Source organism: Lutjanus erythropterus, chromosome 19, assembly GCF_056507025.1.
Source record: "Lutjanus erythropterus isolate fLutEry1 chromosome 19, fLutEry1.hap2, whole genome shotgun sequence".
Classification (NCBI taxonomy): Eukaryota; Metazoa; Chordata; class Actinopteri; order Lutjaniformes; family Lutjanidae; genus Lutjanus; species Lutjanus erythropterus.
This window is the reverse complement of record NC_139335.1, coordinates 31,194,902-31,220,137: the sequence shown is the minus strand read 5'-3', so window position 1 is coordinate 31,220,137 and position 25,236 is coordinate 31,194,902. Positions and strand designations below refer to the sequence as shown.

The 25,236-nt window shown below is 38.4% G+C and overlaps 1 protein-coding gene across 1 annotated transcript in view; it reads left to right on the top strand.

Annotated features, from left to right (window-relative positions):
• The first annotated feature begins 2,008 nt into the window (after positions 1-2,008).
• The window catches only part of LOC146310119 (uncharacterized), a 97,954-nt gene continuing 74,726 nt past the window's right edge, over positions 2,009-25,236 (top strand). Inside the window, 12 exon segments of the mRNA XM_084743350.1 lie at positions 2,009-2,195; positions 2,381-2,416; positions 2,517-2,831; positions 3,190-3,498; positions 3,784-4,124; positions 5,194-5,500; positions 16,771-16,779; positions 20,266-20,580; positions 20,976-21,311; positions 21,594-21,908; positions 22,187-22,516; positions 23,576-23,887. Coding sequence (XP_084599476.1) covers positions 2,153-2,195; positions 2,381-2,416; positions 2,517-2,831; positions 3,190-3,498; positions 3,784-4,124; positions 5,194-5,500; positions 16,771-16,779; positions 20,266-20,580; positions 20,976-21,311; positions 21,594-21,908; positions 22,187-22,516; positions 23,576-23,887 — 2,968 coding nt within the window. The 5' untranslated portion in view covers positions 2,009-2,152.

Sequence of the window (25,236 nt, the reverse complement as noted above, 5' to 3'; positions counted from 1 at the left end):
ACGATATAGTTGTCCAATTGCCCAACCATATTGCAATCTCTACACTATATTAACATCAGACACAGTCATATAAAACACAATAACTGTGTGAAGGGTGTGTGTGCGTGAATACGTCTGTGCGTGGGCCTGTGTGTCAATGTATTACAGTAGAGGCTGTACAGCCTTCAAAGCTCTGCTGCTAATATGTTACCCAGCTGGGTAGGCTGGATACCGCTGCTAGCCGAGGTGCTTGTTGCAGAGTTCATCATGCACAACTGTGATATCGGTGCCTGTTGCTGAGTATGCTAAGTGTTTAGCATTCTCAATGTCTGAGTCCAAGGCAGTGTGTCCCATGGTTCCAAGCTTGAAACTTTTACGGCACAAATGGCATTGAGCTTCCACTCATTACCTGGTACAGGCTGAACCCAGTCGTATTTCGAGTCATTTAGCCATAACAGCCAACCATCTAACAGACAGTCCCACGTGTGATCTCTGCCTGGCTCATTGAAACAGCCTATCATATCCCTGGATGCCTGTGTTTGAATAACATTGAATATATGTTTGACAACTCATAGCGCTGTATCATGTAAGTAAGAAAGGGAAACAATAAGACCTTTCAGAACAAAATTTAAGACTTGTGAACAAAATTCAATACCTTTTCAAGGCCTTGATTTACGATTATTAAATTTAAGACTTTTTCAAGTTTTTAAGACCACACGGGTTCCCTGTATTGGTTGGTTGAAATGTGTCAAAGTAGCTCAGTGATATATACCTTAGTCTTATTTATTATATCACACACATCAGCACGATTTCCATGCTGCCTATTGGTTGCCAAAAAAAAAAAAAAAATCAAAAGGGTCATATCTGATAATTTTCAAGCTGCATTCACAAGATCATGCATGAAACCATCTTGCCAGGCTTCAAGTTATCCACTTGTGTCTGCACCAAAGGTGGTGCAGCTAAACAGCATCCTAGGAGGGACTACTGGATCCTGAAGAGCATCAGTTATATCAGAACTGGAGAGTATTTCATCATTGAAGAAGAGCAAAGAACAGCACTGAAGGCTTTTCTCCATGGAAAAGATGTTTTCACTCTTCTCCTCACTGTCTTGATCATGAGTTGATGAGTTTGATCTGATTGGTTGAACTTAGCCCATGTTAGACATGATAGATGGTTCATCCAATCACCTGCCAAATATTATTTGAAAGTACTTGCCCTTTTCCAAATAGTTTTTAGATGGTCTGTGTAACAAACCCTCTGGTGTGTCAGGTTACCGTATCTGGCCCACGGACCACTAGTTTCAGATGATTGTGGGCGTGGCTTGTTAGTAGCATCTGGGTGAATTCATGGTTTGACTGGGCACAGCAGGTCATTGTAACCAACAATGCACGTTACACAAACTGATGGATTTCAATAATCAGTTAAACTAAGCTAAAACAGTCCCACCCTCTGTAAGTGGACATTGGACTTCAGCTCACATTGATGATCTCACTTCCTACACTCTAGTGCTCAACAACGAAGCCCCCTACTGTTTATGTCATACTCCCATGACTGCAGTCCCCACAGAGAACTATTGTGAAAGTGACACCAGGTGAAGTTTGAGGAGATCATGAGAAATGGAGTAAATACTTGGAGGACTGAAATTCACTGTGACCACATGTTTCCTCAGGAGACAGGTATTCAGGTTGTACCTGCAGGTCATTTTTATTAAGAGTTCATGAACGTAACAAACAAAAGTCTTCAGTTGAATCTCTGCTTTTGGGGCACCTGAAGTTGACACAGTTATCATCTGACAATTAACAAACTTTCATGCTAATTCACTTGAACAGAAGTGCCAAAAAAACAACTGTTCCACGTGTTTAAAATACATTTCTGTGAAAGTGTAAAATGAATCATTTGAAATATCTTTCTGATCATGGATGTGGTGTAGCTGTTGAACTTGTTGATGTCCAACAAATATAACATTTAGTAGTTTCTTTAAATGTTGCTTGTGCTGCAGCACTCTGACTTTAAACTAATCAGTTACTGATCTTAGTTGAAAAAACACCAGAAGAGAGGAAGTGATTCAGGAAGAACAGCAAGGTGAAGTGTCACACAGCACCACAGCTCTTAGTTCATTTTTCTCTCCTCTGCTCTGACACTGACCACTCAGAGCATCCTGTCTGTTTCAGCCATGGAGAGCTCACAACAGAGACACTTGTTCTGTTTGATCACTGGTGAGAAACATTTCCTCAAACTTACTTTTCTTAATTGTTTTTATATTCAGATAGTACAGGGAGGAGGGTTTACAGAAGAAATATTCTGTTAAAAAACTACAGTTCATTCATTATATTTATTCCAATTAGGAAGCTATATCACAAAGAGAATGTCTTATATTTCAGTGTGTTTTTCTCCTCTGTAGTTTCTCTTCTTTTCACCTTATCTTCACCTGCTGCAGGTCAGTCCATTCTCCTGTGTAAAATCTCTGTAGCTTCTCATTTATGTTCTCAGTGAATATTGAAATATTTCATGCTATGGTATTGTCCTTTTCCCCTAAGACCTTCAGATCAGATTAGCTGGGTCTGGGTCGACTCGGTGCTCTGGAAGAGTTGAAATATATCACAACAGCAACTGGGGAACAGTCTGTCATGATGAGTGGGACTTAAATGATGCTGAAGTTGTGTGCAGACAGTTGGGTTGTGGTACAGCACTGAGTGCCCCTCAGTTGGCCCACTTTGATAGAGGAACTGGACCAATCTGGCTTGGTGATGTGGACTGTTCAGGAAATGAAAGGTCTCTAACTGAGTGTCAACACAGAGGATTTGGGACACATGACTGTGGACACAGTGAGGACGCTGGTGTGGTGTGTTCAGGTGAGAAAACTTTTGGATGAAGTATTTTAAATAAATGTGTCCTTTTCTGTATAATTGAAGAGCTCTGTCATGTCGTCATTGTGTCTTGTGATGTCAGAGCTGTTCAGATGCAACACTGGAAAGAGCTGTAACCTCACTCTGCAACCTGCTGCTATAGAAGAATAACAAGTGTGAAATGTTTCTTAATATGCTATAGTTTAATCTGTTATATAAGTGACAGTGTTTCTTAAATGTTTCATCCACTGTGAAATGTGTTATATGTTACTCACCATCTGTGTAATAAATGAAAAGTGTGTGTAATTAATGCAAATTTTTGTCATGCTCTATCTAGCAATAACTTTTTGTGTTCCATGACAAGGTGTCAGATTAGCTGGGTCTGGGTCGACTCAGTGTTCTGGAAGAGTTGAAGTCTATCACAACAACATCTGGGGAACAGTCTGTGATGATGAGTGGGACTTGAGTGATGCTGATGTGGTGTGCAGACAGTTGGGTTGTGGTACAGCACTGAGAACCCCTCAGTCGGACCACTTTGGTGAAGGAACTGGACCAATCTGGCTTGATGATGTGGACTGTTCAGGAAGTGAAAGGTCTCTAACTGAGTGTCAGCACAGAGGATTTGGGACACACAACTGTTCACACAGTGAGGACGCTGGTGTGGTGTGTTCAGGTGAGAAAACTTTTGGATAAAGTATTTGTAGTAAATGTGTCCTTTTCTGTATAATTTAACTGCTCTGTCACCTCGTCATTGTGGCTTGTGATGTCACAGTCTGTCAGATAAAAAGATCTGCTAACCTCACCCTGCATATCTTACTCAAAGTCTGTGGGAGTGATGAAAAGTATGTATTTTAAGATAATCATATTTTTTGTTAAATGTGTCTTTTAAAATCACTTTCTGTCATATACAAACAACAATTGTTCTTCTATCCAGCAATAATGTATTTGTCTCCTAAAGGTCTTCAGATCAGATTAGCTGGGTCTGAGTCTACACAGTGTTCTGGAAGAGTTGAAGTCTATTACAACAACATCTGGGGAACAGTCTGTGATGACAACTGGGACTTAAAAGATGCTGAAGTTGTGTGCAGACAGTTGGGTTGTGGTAGAGCACTGAGAGCCCCTCAGTCGGACCACTTTGGTCAAGGAACTGGACCAATCTGGCTTGATGATGTGGACTGTTCAGGAAGTGAAAGGTCTCTAACTGAGTGTCAGCACAGAGGATTCGGGACACATGACTGTCTACACAATGAGGACGCTGGTGTGGTGTGTTCAGGTGAGAAAACTTTTGGATAAAGTATTGTGAATAAATGTGTCCTTTTCTGTATAATCTATCAGCTCTTTCACCTCGTCATTGTGGCTTGTGATGTCTAGAGAAGAGCAGGTAACCTCACCGTGCAGCATGCTGTTCAAACTAAAGAGCAGAATAACAAGTGTGAAATGTTGCTCCATAATTAAACTGTAATGTAGGTGACCAAGTTTGTCACAAATATTTGATCTAATGTGAAATGTGCTGTTTATTTCTTGCAGTATTTGTCAGTAATGTTAAGAATGTAAATTATTCTGAAATTTTGCCAAATGTTTCTTACAAAAGCGCTTTCTCTCATGACCAAATGCCAATCAATCAATGAGTCAATCAAAGACATGTTTTATTCAGCAATTATTTGTGTTCTGTGTTCTGAATATAGGTGACCAGATCAGATTAGCTGGGTCTGGGTCGACTCAGTGCTCTAACATTTTAACTAGTTATGATTGTTGTTACTTTCTGCACATGTAAAAATTTGTAACCTAAACAACAAATACATTTTTTAAAAAGTTCTAATATTTTGTCATTTAAAATGTGCATCATATCGTGTGTCTTCAGGTCTTTTCCTCTGTGTTGTTGATACTCTTGAGTCTCTCTAGGCTAGCTGCCAAATCCAAACAAAGAAAAGTCTCAGAGGAAAATAGAGAATTTAATAGTTACAGCTCCAGTCAGATTTCTTTTTCTTTTTCTTTTGATAAAGGTTGTAGATAAGTGGTCTGGGCTACACAGCAATCTCTGTCTTCTCTACTACATATGTTTGATGTGTCACATTGCCATGCTCCTTTATCAGATTATAAATTGATTTCTATACATTTAGTTGGTTCCAAAGAGAATAAGAGTAAACTATGTGGGCACTGAAAGCTAAAAAATAACTTAATTTAACACAAAACCTTTCAAGATTCAGTGAAAGAAAATGCAGAAAATATATATTTAGATGGTATCGTTGCACAGATTAGACAAAGATTACACAAAGAAAAGATCTGGTAACCACACCTTGCAGCATGTCTGTGTAAGTCTGTACATTACTGTGTATGACTGTATGTCTTTTGTTCTATAGGCATCCAGATCAGATTAGCTGGGTCTGGGTCGACTCAGTGCTCTGGAAGAGTTGAAGTCTCTCACAAGAACACCTGGGGAACAGTCTGTGATGACAACTGGGACATAAATGATGCTGAAGTTGTGTGCAGAGAGTTGGGTTGTGGTACAGCGCTGTACACCACAAAATCAGCCATTTTTGGTGAAGGAACTGGACCAATCTGGCTTGATGATGTGGACTGTTCAGGAAGTGAAAGTTTTCTAAGTGAGTGTCAGCACAGAGGATTTGGGATACACAACTGTGGACACAGTGAGGACGCTGGTGTGGTGTGTTCAGGTGAGAAAACTTTTGGATCATTTACAGAATATCAAATCACTGTAAACATCTGCTGTACTGTTTTACATGTCTATCATCCAATAATTGTGTCTTATAATGTGTGTCAGTTGACAGAGCAGTAAACTAGAAAACAATAAGTAACCACACTCTGCAGCCAACCATGTCTCCTAGAAATTACATTTTTATACAATCAATTTACCAGCTGAGGTGGAGGAGCTGGAAAGTGTTGCTGAAGAGAAGGACGTCATGTTGCTGCATGAGAAAGAAAATGGATGAATGGATGAATCACCAACTATCAGAGACATGGGCTAGACAGAGATGAGATTTTGATTTGACCTTTTCTTTTCCTCTGGACATGTTCTGGATGTAAATTAATTATACAAACACTTCAGCAACATATAAATGTAATTTCTAGGACACATGGTTTCTGCAGCACATGTTCATCATTTCAGAGCAGAGTGTCTAAAAGTGAATATGTTGCTTGATCCACAACAAATGCAACTGTGTTTTAAAGAGAATGGATTTACACAGTGTTAGCTATGGTTTACATACTCATTATAACTAACAAAAGCCTATTTCTTTGGCTGTGAGTATTAGGGGTTTGGGTCGATGGTCAATGCCATCATCCTTCACCGATGACTGACAGTCACTGACCACTGACACACCATTGCAACATCATGATTTAAAAAACTTCTGTGTTTTAAGGTAGTGTGTCCCCTCAGAGTTGCCATAAGGCAGGAGTTTTGCTCTGTTTTTGACTTGTAGAAGAAGAAGCTGTTGCTGCATTAATGTTCCGTCTCCATGTCCTCCATGTTCTTACTAAAGCTGCCCAGTTAGGAGAAAAAGACTCTTGATCAAATTGGTGACAGTGACTTTTCTGTGGGATGCTGTCAGTGTGTGTCTTTCAACCATGCTGCGCTTTTCTTAGCTTAGCTTCTTCATTTTTTGTTCCATTTTTATCATTTAATAGTTTAGTAATATTTGTCTTGTTGTGCGTTGGTCTTCATCATATATTTTCTTCATATTCTTTACCTTTTTTTACCCAGTGCCACTGCAGCAGCCCAGCATCTCCCTGACATCTCCTAACAGAGGGTTGGTCTGGGGTCCTGAAGGTGCAGAGGTCACCAGGGGTTACAGCTTCATCATCACCTGCTCCATTAACTCCAGCTATCCTGGAGGTGTTTTCTCTCTCATCTTCTCTGGCTCCAACATCACTGACACCAAGCCAGCAGTCAACCACTCAGCCTCCTTCAACTTCCCTGTAGCTGAGTATGAAGACCAGGGAAACTACAGCTGTGTGTATGAAGTCACACTGTCCTCAAGGAAATTCACTTCTCCTGAAACAGCAACGATGAGCGTCACCATAAAATGTAAGTAGCCAGAATTGAAGCTTTGTTTTAATTCATATGTGGACAAGAACTGAATGATGCATAAGCCACTGATGGGGGCACCGTAAATATCTGCTGCTCATACTAGTATTTCTATACTTTTGTCTCTTTGAAGCATTTGCATGTGCATTAAAATCTCGTTTTTGATGCTGGAACAGTGAAGAGAAGTTCAGGTAGAACATGTTTGACCATGTTGGTTCAAAGTACAGGGGATAATTTATCCCAGGATTAAATTTAAATGGGAAAATCCAATTATTGTATTGTACTACATATGTATTTTTTATATATGCATATGTATATATAGTTGAGCCAAAATTTTGCCAGATGCACCAAAAATATTCCAGTCCTGATGTAGGTTTTATCAACAAGATGCATATGTGCAGTGAGTCCTCAGAGCAGACAAGTGAAGTTGTCTAGTGGCAGTAAATGTACAGTTTGCCCATGAATAAACACTGCAGAAGAAATGTTCCTGTGTCCTGCTTCCCACATGCACATATGGCAAAAAACTTATGGTTAAATCAAAAGTGTTTCCTAATATTGTAATAAAACACAGTTGTGTTCCAAATTTCAAGGGTACAAGGCGCCTGTGGCCAACAGACTCATTTCTTACTATCTGCATTTCCAGTATTGAACCATTAGTCTTAAATGTGACAATGTGGATTTATGTTGGTGCAAAAGAAACGAGTAACCAACAGATCACAGTATTTCACACTATATTATATCATAATGTGTGTGTACTCATCATGTAAATCTCTTTCAACAGATCCAACAGTTTATGGAAGTATAATCCGACATGTTACTGTGCTGTTTATTCTGCTGTTGGTGATCATCGTCCTTTATTTCTGCTACAAGGTACTGTGTACATCTTTGTTCCTCACAGGCTAAAATCCACAGTTCATTCTGTGAATAATGACTGGAAGAGAGGAGAGATGCAACCAATGACATATGCATGCTGTTATGTCTCTCCAGGCCAGAAGAGGGCAGAAGAAATCAAGCCAACAGGAGACGACTGAGGTGGATTATCAGAACCTTGATGATGTTGGAGCTGAAGGAGGGCCTGCTGAGGAGGAAGAAACCCAGCAGTAGGACCTACAATGAGCTTGTGCTCCTTCCAGGTGGATTTCTTAGCTGCCACACAACCGTCTGTCAGCTCAGTGATGGATTTGACATTTTCATATTGCAGAAGAGAAGTGTGCTTGAATCAATGGAACAAATATACATGATAACAGCTCAAATGATTTGATGAATAAAACCATAACTTGGTTTGAAAATGATGCAGATATGCTGAGCACACTGCTGTTTATATGCACGGATGTTATATGTAATTGTTTGTGTATGTACATGACTTTTTGATTTATACACAATATACAAAGTCTTTAGTGCAGCATTGATCAGATATATTGATCTGTTATTACTCATGACTCATAACTTCTTCTTTTGAGCTGTAATTAATTAACCCTGTAAGAATTTTCTGCAATTTTTCTTTTTTCTTTTTTAATCACATTTTGTGTTTTCACTTATTTTGAAGGAAACTTTTGAGAGATGTTATTTTGATTTTACTCTGTTTAAACGTAGAATCAGTGGGATTTGTCTGAGCTATTATGTTTATATGAGTTTGTGTTGTTTTTAAAGAAAATGTTGCATTTTATACCTTCAATAAAACACAATGCATAAAGGCATGAAGCCATACCTCTGACTTGTTTCTATTTTTGCTTCACTCACAAACTGTATGTTCAGACTCTTTAAACTCTCACACTAAGTGACTGTAAAGTAAAAATTCCCTCTGACATTTTTCAGGATGTCCTTAACTTGATGTATTTATATGTATGGAGGACACAGCTTGAGAGGAGTGTGTTGTCTTTTAGTCTATAGTTGTTGACTGGGTGTGTAAAATGAGGGGACAAACTCTCAGTCCTTTGCTCTAAATCCAAACACTTGCACAGCTGGTTTGAGGTGTCTCCAGACTGCAGATAGAGAATAATGATGAGTAAAAAATATTCCTGAGGACAGGATTCACCTCAAGACTAAAAGTGTTAAATGGAGTGTATATGTAGAACTTTTCTACATGAACTGTCAAAGTGTCTTACAGTTGAGCTTCTATTACTCCCAATGTCTCTTATTCTGATGTTCTTCACCTGCAACAAGATACTTTTAACCTGTTTTATCCCACTACCCTGTCTGAACCTGAAACTAGAAACAGTAGTACAGATAAGAGTACAAACAACAAAACAACAACAAAGTTCTTACAAAAAGTAATGGAATTTATTGTGTCCCTGTTAGATTTATGTTTTTAACACTTCCTTATCTAATGCTTGTGTCCCTGATGACTTTAAAACTGAATGTGTGTATCCATTTCAAAAACACAAAACACAACAAATCCCAGGCTCCATGTGTTCCTGTAGCTCAGTTAGTAGATCACGTGTCCCACACATTGATGCTCTCAGTTCTCTGTAACAGACGCTGGTTCTACTCCCACCTACGGCACATTGGCTGCGTGTCATCCTCTTTCTCTCTACCCACCTTCCTGTCACATCTTCAGATGTACCTGCCCGTTAGATTCACAGACTCTGCTATGCTGAGTTCACTTAAAGACCTCAAAAAATTACTTCAGCTGAACTCAAAACCAGACAAAACAGAGAACCTTGTCATTGGGCCTCAGCACATGACAAAACAAACTCTGCCATCTGCTGGTCCCCTGGTGGATTATATCAAACCTGTTCCAAGGGAAATGGACGCTGTGTTTAATTGATGTTTTGAGCAGCACAGTACAGCATGTGGGATTTGTCATACATTCATCTCACAACCAAACCTGAGTTCACACTTTCAGTGTCTGCTGATACCATATAGGCCTGTGTCTGTCCTCTGTCTCAGATGATAAAAGTCATCCTCAGTGTCTCCTCTGGTGGTGCAGTAGTGAAAACAATAAAACTGTAACAGTAATGGACTGCCTATTTGAAAATGTTACAGTATAACAGAGTGCTTGAATTGCAAAACTAATATGTTACGTTGTTTATTACAACAGGAGAGTAATCTCAGGACACCAATGCAAAATAAATAAATAAATAAAATAAAATAAATTACAAAGTAACAAAATTCTCTCTCCACATGTTGTGATGTATTTAATGGAGCACAGAGAAGCTCCGTCTTCAAGAGGTTCATTATTACAGCCTCATCCAGCTTCACCATGTTTGCTGCTGTCAGAAACCTTTGACTCTTTTTCTACAGTGAAACTTTTAACTCTTCTTCAGGGTTGACTCTGAGCGCCGCTCTCTGGTGGATGTTCTACTTTCATTCATCCATTCATTCATTCAACCTTTATTTATACTCGGGAATACATTGAGGTAGAGACCTCATTTACAATGTAGCCGAATAAAACAATAGGAAATAAAAGCACATAGACATAGAAAGCCAAAGAGAAACTTGCGTAAGAGTGGCAACCAGAATTAAAAAACACACAATACAACTGCAATTAAAAATGTTCAAATGTTTAAAAAAAAATAATGAATTAAAGCATCAATAATGAATAAAATAGTTAAAATCTAAAACACAGTAATCAGGTAAAACAGGAACACCTAGAGGTAAAATGTGAAACAGTTAAGGATTTAAATTGCCCTATGGATAAAAAAGATGAAAGCTTTAAATGGTTCTGCATGTTGTTCCACGTTGCAGGTGCACAATATGACAAACTAGATTTTCCAAGTTCGGTAAAAACAACTGGCACCTGCAGTGTAATCCAATCACTGGACCGAGTCCGATAAGAACCCACATTAAAAGAAAGCATGGAACTGATATAAGAAGGTAAAAGACCAATAAGAGCTTTATAAATTAATAAAACCCAGTGTCTTTCACATCTTAACATCCATACCAACGTAAAGGATGCATGGAAGTATGTGGGCACTTTTTGTGTATAAAGGGAGACTAAATGCATCAAAAGCATACAAACAGCTGACTGAAAGTGGAGGCAGCCCAAGTCATCTATCAACAGAAAAACATGCACAGTCCATGTTCTTAGCAGAACATTAAAAAAAAAAAATCCAAATTAGGTACTAAATTGTGAGTTTAGAGATTTAAATTGTCAAACCTGCAGTCAGAAGAATTTCTGGGTTGGTGTATTAATATGTATAGATGAGTTTGTAATATTTGAGGAACCAGTGTCAGCTCTAAGAAAACTCTTTCTCAACAACAAGCAGTCCTGTTTTAAACAGTTTGTTTCACAAACTTTGAGGTTAGGGTGTTAAATGCAACTTCCTACAACGTCCTTCATTTACTTCACTCTTCTGTAGTTGCACAGTATGTGTTCCCCTTGTTGTTTGTACCAACGCTCCTGTGAGGGATGAGAATTTCCTGAAGAAGCCATAAAACACCTACACTTGATGCTGACACACAAGGGCAAATTACAATGATGAGTTTTCACCTTAAATGTTATGAAGTTTGAATCAGGCCCCATTCATTAACTGTACTTAAATGATTTAGCTTTATGATAGACATTCGCTATCAGCATCCTGTTCTTGTGGGACTATTGTAATAAATAACACTTGCAGGATTATTGTACAAGACAACTGAATGTACTACTGAATGTCAACTTGCTGGCAGCACTAGACAAAAAGTCAGAGGTTCAGAAAAATAGTAAGATATATCCATGAATGTCTACAGAGTATCACAGCATAACAACATAAATTATGCTTATTATGTGATAATGATGGATATGTTGAAGAGTCTGTAGAACTTAAGATGGGAGAATAATAAGAATGATTTGACAGAACAACTTTTTAGAATTAAGTTCATGAAGTTTATCATTTACAATTGTGCCTTGTTTTATTGCAGACAGAAATCAAATGCATTTTTAGCTTCACTAATCATTTAAATCGTTTAAAACATGACAAATTAAAATTATATAAAACCACAATACAAATATTACAATATTTTAATCAGTGAAGAAGTAGAACATTATTTAAAATTGAAACCTTTTATCTTTATTTATCTGTTTCTAATAATAAAAGGGTTATTTAACTTGTGAGCAATTGTAACCAACATTAAAACATTATGTGAATAAATGCAACAAGCCATTAAATACATAAATAGTTCTTTAAAATTCATAAATAAGTGATTAAATGCATAAATCTATTTCAAATGCTAAAAAAAATGTGCACTTCATTGATTAAAGCTGTTTCTCTTTCGAGTCTCTCGAGGACGGTAGGGCACAGGACAGTCATTCTGCTATTGGGACAGTAGCGTACTTGATGATGTCACCATCTCAGCTCGTCTTGGCTTACCCACTTGCAGTTATTTTCACCATTAATGTATATTTGAAATAAAACAAAATATGATATAAAACACAACCCTCTATCGTGTTGTTTAAATGTGAGGAAAATGAATTATATCTTGTTTTACTACAATAGAGATGTCAGAGCCAGCGGCCAATTTCAAAAGGTCATGCCGGGATAAGGCTGTTTTAGCGGGGTAACATGAATGCTAACAGCCCGGTCATCTTGTCAGCTGGTGAGATATGCTGGCCGTCCCGTTAGCAGGACGACACATCTCCGAAAACTTCGGAGCAAATTTTAAACTACGCGCTATCGTGATGAATCGACCACAGATTCTAAGTTTTAATGTCTACATTCTCACATAAAATAATCCTAAAATTGCATTCCGTGATACTAAAACAGTCGTATTTCGACACTTGTAACTTAAAGTTGTGGGTCCTCTCCTCTGCCATTGTTGCTATGAAATGCATTCTGGGATACGTGGCTGCCCCAAGTCCACACAAGTCACCAACTGATGCATCCTGGATAAAACGGGCGAGGCAAGAACACATCCGGGTATTTGACTGTACTTGGCAAGATGCTGACTTTTGAATTGGAACAGTACTTGGACTGAGAATGATGACGTTTCTCAAGTACACAAGGACAGAAGTACAGAGAAGAACGCATATTGAGAAACGGCTTAAGAGTCTGTAAAAAATGTTTTAATAGCCCTTTAATGACAACAAATAAGAAATTGCCTACAGAAAATAGTAATGACACTTCCCCTTTAAGGGCCTCGATGTACCTTTACCGTAGTGAAGGCTCAGAGCATGGAGCTGAATGCAGAGGGAGAAGTGGGAGGAAAACGGACAAATTAACAAGTGAAATATTGTAAAAAGAGTTGATTTAAAACCTGTAAAACATTACCTACCTGGTTGGTGACCCATGAGAACCTCATAATAATGAACCTCAACGTTTTTTGGTAAGTTTTAACTCCTTTATTTAATTTGCCATAATGTTAACACTTGAGTGGATTAATGCTAGCAGAGAGCTAATGTGACTGTGTAAAGAAAGCCTTAAACACCACAAACTGCTAAGCATTTAATTCTCTTCTTTATTAAGGTAGCCATATGTGGGCATACTTTGTATTAAGTGAAGAAATTATGAGTTTTGTTACATGTTAGACACAAGGAGAGAGAGTAATATTGCAGCTTCGGTGCCATATTAGTCCTGTGTCAACAACGTAATGGTAACGTGACGCCGCCATATTGGGCCTGGTTGAATAGTGTGGCAGTAATATTACAACTCATGGTAAAAGTAAAGCTTTATTAAGTTCATTTATATGGACAGAGTAATTTATTTTTTTGTTATATTTTCTTGTGTGAACCAGTTTGAAGTTGGACTCGCAGTTAAAATCTTTTCCATGAAGTGTGTGTGGGACATACACAACGAGAGACAAGATGGCAAGCCAAACCCATGGACTACATTTCTAGAGACTGTTGTGCCAGTTAGTGGCTTTGTTGCACACGGACAGTTTCACTAGTCTTTCTGCATATTGTGAATCAGGTCTTCTGAGAAAAAATAGATTTCTGGACCTCATCCTGGCTCTGTTTTCAGCCTCTAAAGAATCTTGCCCGTGACAGTAGACTTTAACCAATCACAGGTCAGCTCAGACTACTGCGTTCCTATTGGCTGTTGTTCCCGTACCATCAGCAGCAGTGGAGAGCAAGAGGCAATGGCGGACAGTGCAGCAGGGAGAGTAGGTATGTCAGCATCGGCTACAACTGTCTATACCGCTAAACAACCCCAAAAAAGGAAGACAAAATTAGAAAAGAGACTCCGACAACAAAAGGAACAAAACACGTCTTAATATTGGCAGAGCGTTCCAGAAATGGCCTTGGCCTGAAGCTGGATTCAGAGCTGGCCACTCTTCTTTTGGACAGGTAAGCTGCTAAATGAATAACCCTGTAATATTTGATGCAATATGTTGCAGTGATATTTTTATTGTGTAATTAAATTTCATGAAGGCAGATGACCAGCTACTGGTATGTTGAATGCGGCTATCAGTGTAGCTTTCTGCTAACTAACAAGTAAAGCTTTTGGTTGAAGATATTTGAAATTTGTGTTTAGCTTATGTAGTTCTCTGCTAACTGCAGCTAACCTAAACAAATCGTAACCAACCTAAAGCTTATGGTTGAAACTGTTAGAAGTACTTGATTATGTAGCCTTTTGCTTACTGTAGCCACAACTAACACTTGAAACTATTTGACGTCCGTGTTGATGACAATATATCATATCCAAGGGCTTACATGCCTACAAGTTAGCCAAGACAACTTCAAGGTAATTCTAGTGTTATATGATGGATATAGGGCCTCAACTGAGAATGTGACAATCAAAATGGATGGCATTTACACTTACTCGTAAGTTACAAGTTGCCACATTGTAGTCATCCTTGTCAGTCATCTCATTGTCATATAAGCTAACATGATACTATGGCAGATAAATAAATGTTCTTTGTGGCAATGTCAAGGAAGTCAGATCAAATAGTGCATCATGTTATTTTGTATCCTCTGGGAAAAGTAAGCCTGTAGTTGTTCTCATTTTATGTATGTCATCAGTCAGCTGGTTCATTATTGTTTCTTGTCCCATGGAGGAAACACATTTTCCCTGAGATGTTCTAGCCTCCGTTTTGATATAATAGAGTTTCTTCTGTTTCATTAGCTTTCATGCTTACAAAATATACAGGAGAGAGAACCCACCCCCATCTCAGCAAAGTTGACATGGTGGATAGTTGTTTATGTTGACAAGTTTATGGTCACAATCTGAACTGCCCCGACAGCAGTTAGAATCTAATAAATATACAAGATGTGACCAATAAAGCTAATTTTACCTGTCAGAATTTATGTGTTGTTTTTTATATATTCCCTTGTAATGACATGGATTATCAAAAACTATAATGGTATTGTGTGTGTCTCTTGCAGTTATAACAAAATGAGGTTAACCTCTACTCCAGAAAAGGGTAGATAGTGCCAGACTGCCTGACCCAGCAGAGTCGAGTATTTTAACTACATCTCTATCTGACCTGTGAGTATAACTTGTTTTTGTTTGCCACTGTGAAAGCAGAATTAGCCCAAATAGCAATTTTCATTGTTGTTTTCACCTTAAATTGAGTGAATGGGTGAATCATCAGCTGAACTTATCAAGACAGATGTCATCTCTGTTTCATTTTAATTTCAGAGATAATGACCTTTCTGTTGTTCGAGTAGCAGAGCTGGACAATGAGGATGCATGTGAAGTATATTTTCCATTTATTCAAGTATACCGTTCATGCCTAGTTCTTATATTCTGGTATCAGTATTAGTAATGTGTAGTTGATTGACGTTATACTCATATTATTTTATTATTATATTTTTGACATACTTCATCAGGACCTGGCAAATCTGAGTGAAATATGTACTGACGCTCATAGCCAGACAGCTGCACCTTTTAGTAAGTATAGAGTTTTTCATTCTGTTCATTTTTTAATCATATGTTAACTCATGCAGGAGTACTACAGATGTTTATACTCATACATTTATTTTGTTCATTTTTCATACATACATATATAAATCATGGGGAGTTCATCATACCCTTGACATGTGGTACGGATCGAAAAACCTTGGGAAGAAGATCCCCCAGGTAATATTATTGAATGTACTTTATTTGATGTTGTTATCATTGCTCCACAATAATAGCCTGCTTTCACAAGTGATTTTATCTGATTTGGTTTGGAATTTCATTATGTGTTCAGGCCAGCCAGAAGAAGGGGCGCTCCCTATTACTTCGTTGGACGAAGGATACATGTAGCCACATTTGGTTTTGGCAGACAACTATGATGACTTCTTTATAAATAATACATGAAAAGTCATTTATGATCCTTCACGAGAGCCAGAAAAGCCTGATACAAATACAAAACCAAAAATTCAAAACCTGTGTACAAATATTACTGATGTGTCATTGTTTTCTAAGGATATGTGGACAGGCATACTCCACCACATTGCAAGTGGGCTCTTGACGTCTGTCACCATAGCCCCTTGTCAGACAACAGGGACAAGGATCGGATACAGATGGGATCTGTGGGACATGATGCACTCTCCGAGATAGTGCTAAATGAACGCTGGCTGGGGGAAGTTGAGAAGTACCTGAGCTTTAGGTAAATGGGCGTGGATTGTACATATTTATTTTTATGTTTTAGTATTATGTATATAAGTATTAAACAGATCAATCATTTAGAGTGCAGGACCCCCTCCTGACAAGTTTCTAAAATACAGATAATTGTAAATGTTGCGACATACTTGATCACATGCCCTTTTTATTTTTTTGCTGTTCATAACTGATCATGACAATTTTTCAGTAATCAAATATATATAATTGATTGTTGTAATCAATCAAAATGTTTTACCCTTTTTAGATTCATGACGATATGAAAGTGCTAATAGTGAGTTTTCACTGTGTAGGTCTACAGCAGAACTGGAGTCCTTTCAAAATGACATACTGATGTATGTCAGCAAGAGATTCAGCTTCACCCCACCTGTGTATTCAGCTCACACCCTACTTGTGGATTAAAATCACGTCAATTGACCAGTGCAGAGAAAAGCAGATGGCTCCAGTGAGTAAGTGCTTAAAACACAGTTCACCCATAAATGAAAAATACATATTACAATACATAGAGATGTCAGTCTTCTCTCAAGTACAGTGGGTTAGGGTTAGAGCTAAATGCCACAACTCCTGTAGTCCTCAAAGCACCAAAAAAAAAAAAAAAGAAAAATTCAAAACCAGTGTCTCTTCACAAAAATCACAACCTGGTTACGCAAGATAATCCAAAGACCTTGTGAGCAGTTTGATCTAAGAAATATTCTATTTATTCTATCTATTACTATTTCTAGTCAAAAGAAAGTAGTTCGGGTAGACTCAACTGCAGAAATAAAGTACTTCCTACATGACATTGTTCACAACAAGGTCTGTGGATTAAAGTTATGTTTTATATTAAAATAAATTTTTGGGTAAAATTGTCTCTAACCCTATGTAATTGATGTGGTGTTTTTTTTCCATTTGTGTTTATTGTGAAGTTGGTCTTAAATTTAATTTCAAATGGCATTAAAAAAGTCTTAAAAAGTCTTGAATTTAACTTGCCTTAAGCTGTAGGAACCCTGGAGCTGCTACTTTTTGTGACGTGGTATTGGGTCTGGGGTATCAGAGCAGTTTTAAGTACGAGTACTAGTACGAGTACGTGAGGGCAGTATCGAACTGATACCCAATGCTGGTATCGCTATCATACCAGCATCGGGTAAACATCTAAAGAACCAACATGATGCAGAGTTTAAGACGTTTCCTGATGCTTACAGCCTTTTTTTTGGATGCGTCATCATCGTCAGCGAGGGACTCACTGTCCTCAACATCATCCACTAATGAATGCAGTGACAGGTACTGTCTGTAAAATTCCATGTAAGTCCATGTAAAACTAAAATAAATGCGCAGAGTGCACCTGTAGACCACAGCCGGGTGCTGTCCAATAAGTCCTGGTGGGTGTAAACTAGCTGGATCCCTCAGCAATTTAATCTGAAGATGAATAAAAAACACCGCTGCCCCATTCTTCATAATAAGCTGCTACAACTTCTCTTTGTGTACTTACTCTTCACCAAAACAACCTGACAGCACAAAACACGCAACTTCACTCTTTGAGGTTCACAGCAGGGTCAACAAAACTGGTGCACAAATGGTGTCACACTCATACCTGTCCCCCCTAAACAATGACAGGTAGGAACTAATTAGCTCTTAGACAAGAGGGACATGAAGAAGAAACTTAAACACTACACATGTAAATATTAAATTAGAATACTAGTTAAAATGCTGTAAATGATAATGACATAAATACCATATGTAACACCATTTACAATAGAAATTTTAATTCTGCATAATAATAATGTGAAATTATTATACTGAAATATACACAGTAAACTGCACAGCTTATAAAATTTCTGAATCATATCGTTTATGAACTTAGCTACATCCAGAGATAAAGTTAGCTCAGCTGTTTGTACACCTGTTTTGGTGAAGATAAAGTACACAAAGGTAAGTTGTAGCAGCTTATTACAAAGAAAACAGGGTTACAGACTGGTGGTAGTGGTGTTTTTTCTTCGTTTTAGGATTAATTTGCCAAGGCATTCAAATAGTTTACACTTGCCCAGACTGAATGGATAGCGGCTGGCTGCGGTTTATAGCTACACTCTGCATTAATTTCAGTTTTAAATGGACTTGCATAGGATTTTATGGGCAGTTTCCAAAGTCGCTGCAGTTAGTGGATGATGCTGGGGACAGCGAGTCTCTCGCTCATGTTGACGGCGCGTCCAAAAAAAAAAGAGGGTAAAGCATCAGCAAACACTTTGAACTCTGCATCATGGCGGATCTTTAGATGTTTACTTGTATCGAGCAGCTACTTTTCGTGACGTGGTATCGGGTGTGGGGTATCGGAGTAGTTTTATGAGTATGAGTACAAGTAAGTGAGGTCAGTATTGGACTGATACCCGATGCTGGTATCAGTATCGGTGCATCCCTAATTTTTATACGACTTGATTGATGCACTGACCGGTTGGGCATTTTAATTTCGTTGTACATGTTGCAATGACAATAAAGATATTCTGAGTTCTGATTCTGAAATACACAGTAAACTGCACAGCTTAATAAGGAATACAAAATCAGAAACTTAGTACAATGATTTGTTACATTTAGAAAGTGACTACCTAATGAAAATAAAACCTTTTAAAAGTTATTGTAAGAACTTTAATGGCATTTTTAAGTACTCACTGGTTCTCGGTATCGGCAAGTATCCAAATGTAAGTAGTTGTACTCGGTCTGAAAAAAAGTGGTATCGGTGCATCCCTAGTCTAAACAAGAGCTACAAAATGAGCCAGTACTTCTGCAGGAGAAGACGCACCTCTTTATATCACAGTTGTAGGTATAAGTGTTCTTTTTTTCCCTTTTTATTCCACATGCCCTGGTTATGTGTTGTACGTATCCTGGTCTGGATAAATGATATATGATATAATTGTCCATTTGCCCATTGGTAGTAACAAGTACTGTTCAATTACTGTGAAATAGCACTTAAACATTTCACTGATCTGACTGCATTGATCTGTATAAATTCACGTTTAAATGTAATGTTGAGTTTGCTGAACATGTTAAAATAATACAAACTTCTACTCACCTCATGCTCGTCCCTCATTGGCCTGTCTGCCTGTCTTGCTCTTCTGGTCTCAACTTTTCCACCTGGTCCTAACCCTCCTTCTGCTCGTCCCTCATCGGCACTGCTAATTCTGGACCTCTCGCCTTGTTCACCTCTTCTGTAAGCCCGCCTCTGATAGCTCAGCCTGTAATTGAACTGAATGGTTGAGGTCTGAGGACTCACAATGCATTCGCAGGTGGAATAAAATGAACCTTATTTCTAAAAATCCCTGTGGTATTCAAGTTATACCTACAGGTTGTATTATATTTAATTGTTTGAACATTTAAGTTATGTTGACATTTTATGTACTTGAACCTCATTCTTTGGGACTCTAGAAGTTGGAGCAATTTTATATATATAACAACTTTAAACTTCCGAGGTACTGAACTTGAAGGAAAAAACAGAAAAGAGGAAATGTTTCAGGAAGAACAGAGTTACACCACAGCTCTTAGTTCATTTTTCTCTCCTCTGCTCTGACACTGACCACTCAGAGCATCCTGTCTGTTTCAGCCATGGAGAGCTCACAACAGAGACACTTGTTCTGTTTGATCACTGGTGAGAAACATTTCCTCAAACTTACATGTCTTAATTGTTTTTATATTCAGATACAGGGAGGAAGGTTTACAGAAGAAATGTTCTGTTAAAAATCCTCACAGTTCATTCATTTTATTTATTCCAATTAGGAAGCTATATCACAAAGAGAATGTCTTATATTTCAGTGTGTTTTTCTCCTCTGTAGTTTCTCTTCTCTTGACCTTATCTTCAACTGCTACAGGTCAGTCCATTCTGTTGTGTAAAATCCTTGCAGTTTTGTATTCATGTCCTGTGTAAATTTTGAAATGCTTTATATGACTGTATGTATTTTCTTTCTAGACATTCAAATCAGATTAGCTGGGTCTGGGTCCACTCGTTGTTCTGGAAGAGTTGAAATCTTTCACAACAGCATCTGGGGAACAGTCTGTGATGATGAGTGGGACTTAAATGATGCTGATGTGGTGTGCAGACAGTTGGGTTGTGGTAGAGCACTGAGTGCCCCTCAGTCGGACCACTTTGGTGAAGGAACTGGACCAATCTGGCTTGATGATGTGGACTGTTCAGGAAGTGAAAGGTCTCTAACTGAGTGTCAGCACAGAGGATTTGGGACACACAACTGTGGACACAGTGAGGACGCTGGTGTGGTGTGTTCAGGTGAGAAAACTTTTGGATAAAGTATTTTGAATAAATGTGTCCTTTTCTGTATAATCTATCAGCTCTTTCACCTCGTCATTGTGGCTTGTGATGTCTAGAGAAGAGCAGGTAACCTCACCGTGCAGCATGCTGTTCAAACTAAAGAGCAGAATAACAAGTGTGAAATGTTGTTCCATAATTAAACTGTAATGTAGGTGACCAAGTTTGTCACAAATATTTGATCTAATGTGAAAGGTGTTATTCATTCGTTGCAGTAATGTTAAGTATGTAAATTATTGAGAAATTTTGACAAATGTTTGTTACAAAAGCACTTTCTCTCACGACCAAATGCCAATCAATCAATGAGTCAATCAAAAATGTGTTTTATTCAACAATTATTTGTGTTCTGAATATAGGTGATCAGATCAGATTAGCTGGGTCTGGGTCGACTGAGTGCTCTGGAAGAGTTGAAGTCTATCACAACAACACCTGGGGAACAGTCTGTGATGACAACTGGGACTTAAATGATGCTAAGGTGGTGTGCAGACAGTTGCGTTGTGGTACAGCACTGAGAGCCCCTCAGTCGGCCGACTTTGGTGAAGGAACTGGACAAATCTGGCTCAGTGATGTGGACTGTTCAGGAAGTGAAAGTTCTCTAACTGAGTGTCAGCACAGAGGATTTGGGACACACAACTGTGGACACAGTGAGGATGCTGGTGTGGTGTGTTCAGGTGAGAAAACTTTTGGATAAAGTATTGTGAATGATTTCTGTATAATTGAACAGCTCTGTCACATCATTATTGGGGCTCATCATGTCAGAGCTGTTCAGATGCAGCAGACTTGAGTTTAAGATAAAAGCTGTCAGATGTCAACTTACAGCTCTGGCAGTTGTGAAAAAGACATGAAAAGTTACTTGTCTATTAGAGTGTTCACCTGCTGCAGGTCACTCTATTCTCTTGTGTAAAATGCTTGTTTCTTATTTATGTGCTCAGTATATATTTGTCACATTCTTGTATGTCTTTTTTCCCCCATAGAGCATCAGATCAGATTAGCTGGGTCTGGGTCGACTCAGTGTTCTGGAAGAGTGGAAATAAATCACAGAAACACCTGGGGAACAGTCTGTGATAACAACTGGGACTTAAATGATGCTAAGGTGGTGTGCAGACAGTTGGGCTGTGGTACAGCACTGAGAGCCCCTCAGTCGGCTCACTTTGGTGAAGGAACTGGACCAGTGTGGCTTGGTGATGTGGACTGTTCAGGAAATGAAAGTTCTCTAACTGAGTGTCAGCACAGAGGATTTGGGAGATGGTACTGTAGACATGAAAATGACGCTGGTGTGGTGTGTTCAGGTTAGAAAACTTTTGGATGGAGCATTTTGAATAAATGTGTCCTTTATTAGATAATTTGTCAGCTCTTTCACCACATTTTTGTGGCTTGTGATGTCAGAGCTGTTCAAATGCAACACTGGAAAGAGCTGTAACCTCACTCTGCAACCTGCTGCTATAGAAGAATAACAAGTGTGAAATGTTATATGTTACTCACATCTCAGTGATGAAGACTGTGTAAAATTAATGCAAACTTTTTAACATGTTCTGTATAACAATGATATATTGTGTTCCATGACTAGGTGTCAGATTAGCTGGGTCTGGGTCTACCTGGTGCTCTGGAAGAGTTGAAGTCTATCACAACAACATCTGGGGAACAGTCTGTGATGATGAGTGGGACTTAAATGATGCTAACGTGGTGTGCACACAGTTGGGTTGTGGTACAGCACTGAGTACCCCTCAATCGGTCCACTTTGGTGAAGGAACTGGACCAATCTGGCTTGATGATGTGGACTGTTCAGGAAGTGAAAGTTCTCTAACTGAGTGTCAGCACAGAGGATTTGGGACACACAACTGTTCACACAGTGAGGACGCTGGTGTGGTGTGTTCAGGTGAGAAAACTTTTGGATAAAGTATTGTGAATGATTTCTGTGTAATTGAACAGCCCTGTCACATCATTATTGGGGCTCATCATGTCAGAGCTGTTCAGATGCAGCAGACTTGAGTTTAAGATAAAAGCTCTGAGATGTCAACTTACAGCTCTGGCAGTTGTGAAAAAGACATGAAAAGTTACTTGTCTTATACAGAGTTATTATTTTCAGAAGAAATACCAATTTTGTTAACTGCAACAAATTTAACTACCTAACCTGCTACAAGCTTGTGAGGCAGCTGGATTCATGAGAATAACAGTTCTTATTTTAATGTTAACTAGTAATGATCGTTGTTACTTTCTGCACACGTAAAAATTTGTAGTCTTAACAACAAATACATCTTTTAAAAAGTTCTAATATTTTATCATTTAAAATGTGCATCATATCGTGTGTCTTCAGGTCTTTTCCTCTATGTTGTTGATACTCTTGAGTCTCTCTAGGCTAGCTGCCAAATCCAAACAAAGAAAAGTCTCAGAGGAAAATAGAGAATTTAATAGTTACAGCTCCAGGCAGATTTCTTTTTCTTTTTCTTTTTCTTTTTCTTTTGATGAAGGTTGTAGATAAGTGGTCTAGGCTACACAGCAATTTCTATGTCTTGTGTACTACATATGTCTGATGTGTCACATTGCCATGCTCCTTTATCAGATTATAAATTGATTTCTATACATTTAGTTGGTTCCAAAGACTATAAGAGTGAACTATGTGGGTACTGAAAGCTAAAAAAATAACTTAATATAACACAAAAGCTTTCAAGATTCAGTGAAAGAAATGGCAGAAATTTTATATTTGGATGGTATTCTTGCCCAGATTAGACAAAGAAAAGATCTGGTAACCACACCCTGCAGCATGCTTTTGGAATTAAAGAGCAGAATTAAACTAAATTTAATTACATTTAACTAGATTTTGATTTAACTGTTATACAATGAGGATGTTTATTAGATATTTAATGCAGTGTGAAAAGTGTTACTATTACTCACACTCTGTGTGTGATGACAAATATGTACATTACTGTGTTTGACTGTATGTCTTTTTTTTCTATAGGCATCCAGATCAGATTAGCTGGGTCTGGGTCGACTCAGTGCTCTGGAAGAGTTGAAGTCTATTACAAGAACACCTGGGGAACAGTCTGTGGTGACTGGTGGGACTTAAATGATGCTGATGTGGTGTGCAGACAGTTGAGCTGTGGTACAGCACGGAGAGCCGTTCCGTCGGTCTTTGGTGAAGGAACTGGACCAATCTGGCTTGATGATGTGGCCTGTTCAGGAAGTGAAAGTTCTCTAAGTGAGTGTCAACACAAAGGATTTGGGAGACACAACTGTAGACATCGTCAGGACGCTGGTGTGGTGTGTTCAGGTGAGAAAACTTTTGGATAAACTATTTTTAGTAAATGTGTCCTTTTCTGTATAATTTATTTATTTAATTATTTATTTGTGATGTCACAGCCTGTCATATAAAAAGATTTGGTGACCTCAACCTGCATATATTACTCAAAGTCTGTGGGAGTGATGAAAAGAATGTACATGAAATCAAATAGATTTTTTGCCAAACACGTCTTTTATTATTTCCTGACATGTAAAAATGTCACACAGCTATGATTTACACCAATCAGGCATAACATTATGACCACCTGCCTAATATTGTGTTGGTTCCCCTTTTGTTGCCAAAACAGTCCTGACCCATGGAGACATGGACTTGGTATCTGGCACAATGATGTAAGCAGCAGATCCTTTAGTCTTGTAATTTTTGCGAAGTGGGGTCTGCATGGATCCAACTTGTTGCCCTCTATTAACCATTGCTGGTTAATAGAGGGCACTAGGGCGCAGCCCCACCTCTCCCCACATCTTAAAACGTCTGTGAAGAAGACTTAATTACTTGAAAATGTATACTGTATATTTCTTTGAATGAGCAGTGATAATATTGTGTAGTTGGTGAGTAAAATGTATAATCTGCACTAAAATATGCTGTAAAAGATATTTTACAATGTTCAAAGTTCGGTTAGGTCACGTGTTTCCAGCTTAGGACACAATTTTTTGGCCCGTTCACTCTTGCTATAAGTTGTACATGTGCAGGTTGATCCTCTCAATACAAGAGATAGGAGCTTGGTGGGGCGCACAGAACCTGCACCCTCAGCATTCATCTAAATGCTGCTGGTTTATACATTATCAACCTCTGGGTGGCAGCAGAGAGCAACTGACTCTATCTACATCTGATAATTAATACACCAGAGTGAGATGTGTTGATAGTTGAATGGAGATATAAAATATGCAAAATCAAACAGCGTGTTTTGAGAGGAGAACATTAGAAGAGAAGCTCAGAGTTAAAGAACCTGATCAGCCGACATCATAAAGCAACAACAATCAGAGGAAGATGATAAACTCTCTGCGGAGAACATAGTGACAGTGGAAGTCAGCCTCATTCTGGGACCAGGTCATCTTCATAGAGGTGAGCTGTGCTGGAGAAAATATTCACATTCTGTATTGCAATAAAAACACCAATACCACACTGTGAAAATACTCCACTACAAGTAAAAGTCCTGCAGTCAAAACCTTACTTGAGTAAAATTATGTAACCCTTATCAGCTGTTATCAGTATGAAAAGTAAAAGTAACCACTGTGCAGTAAAATATTTACTGTCAGTAACTAGTAACTGTACCTGTCAGGTAAATGTAGTGGAGTAAAAAAGTTAAGTAGAACTATAAAGTA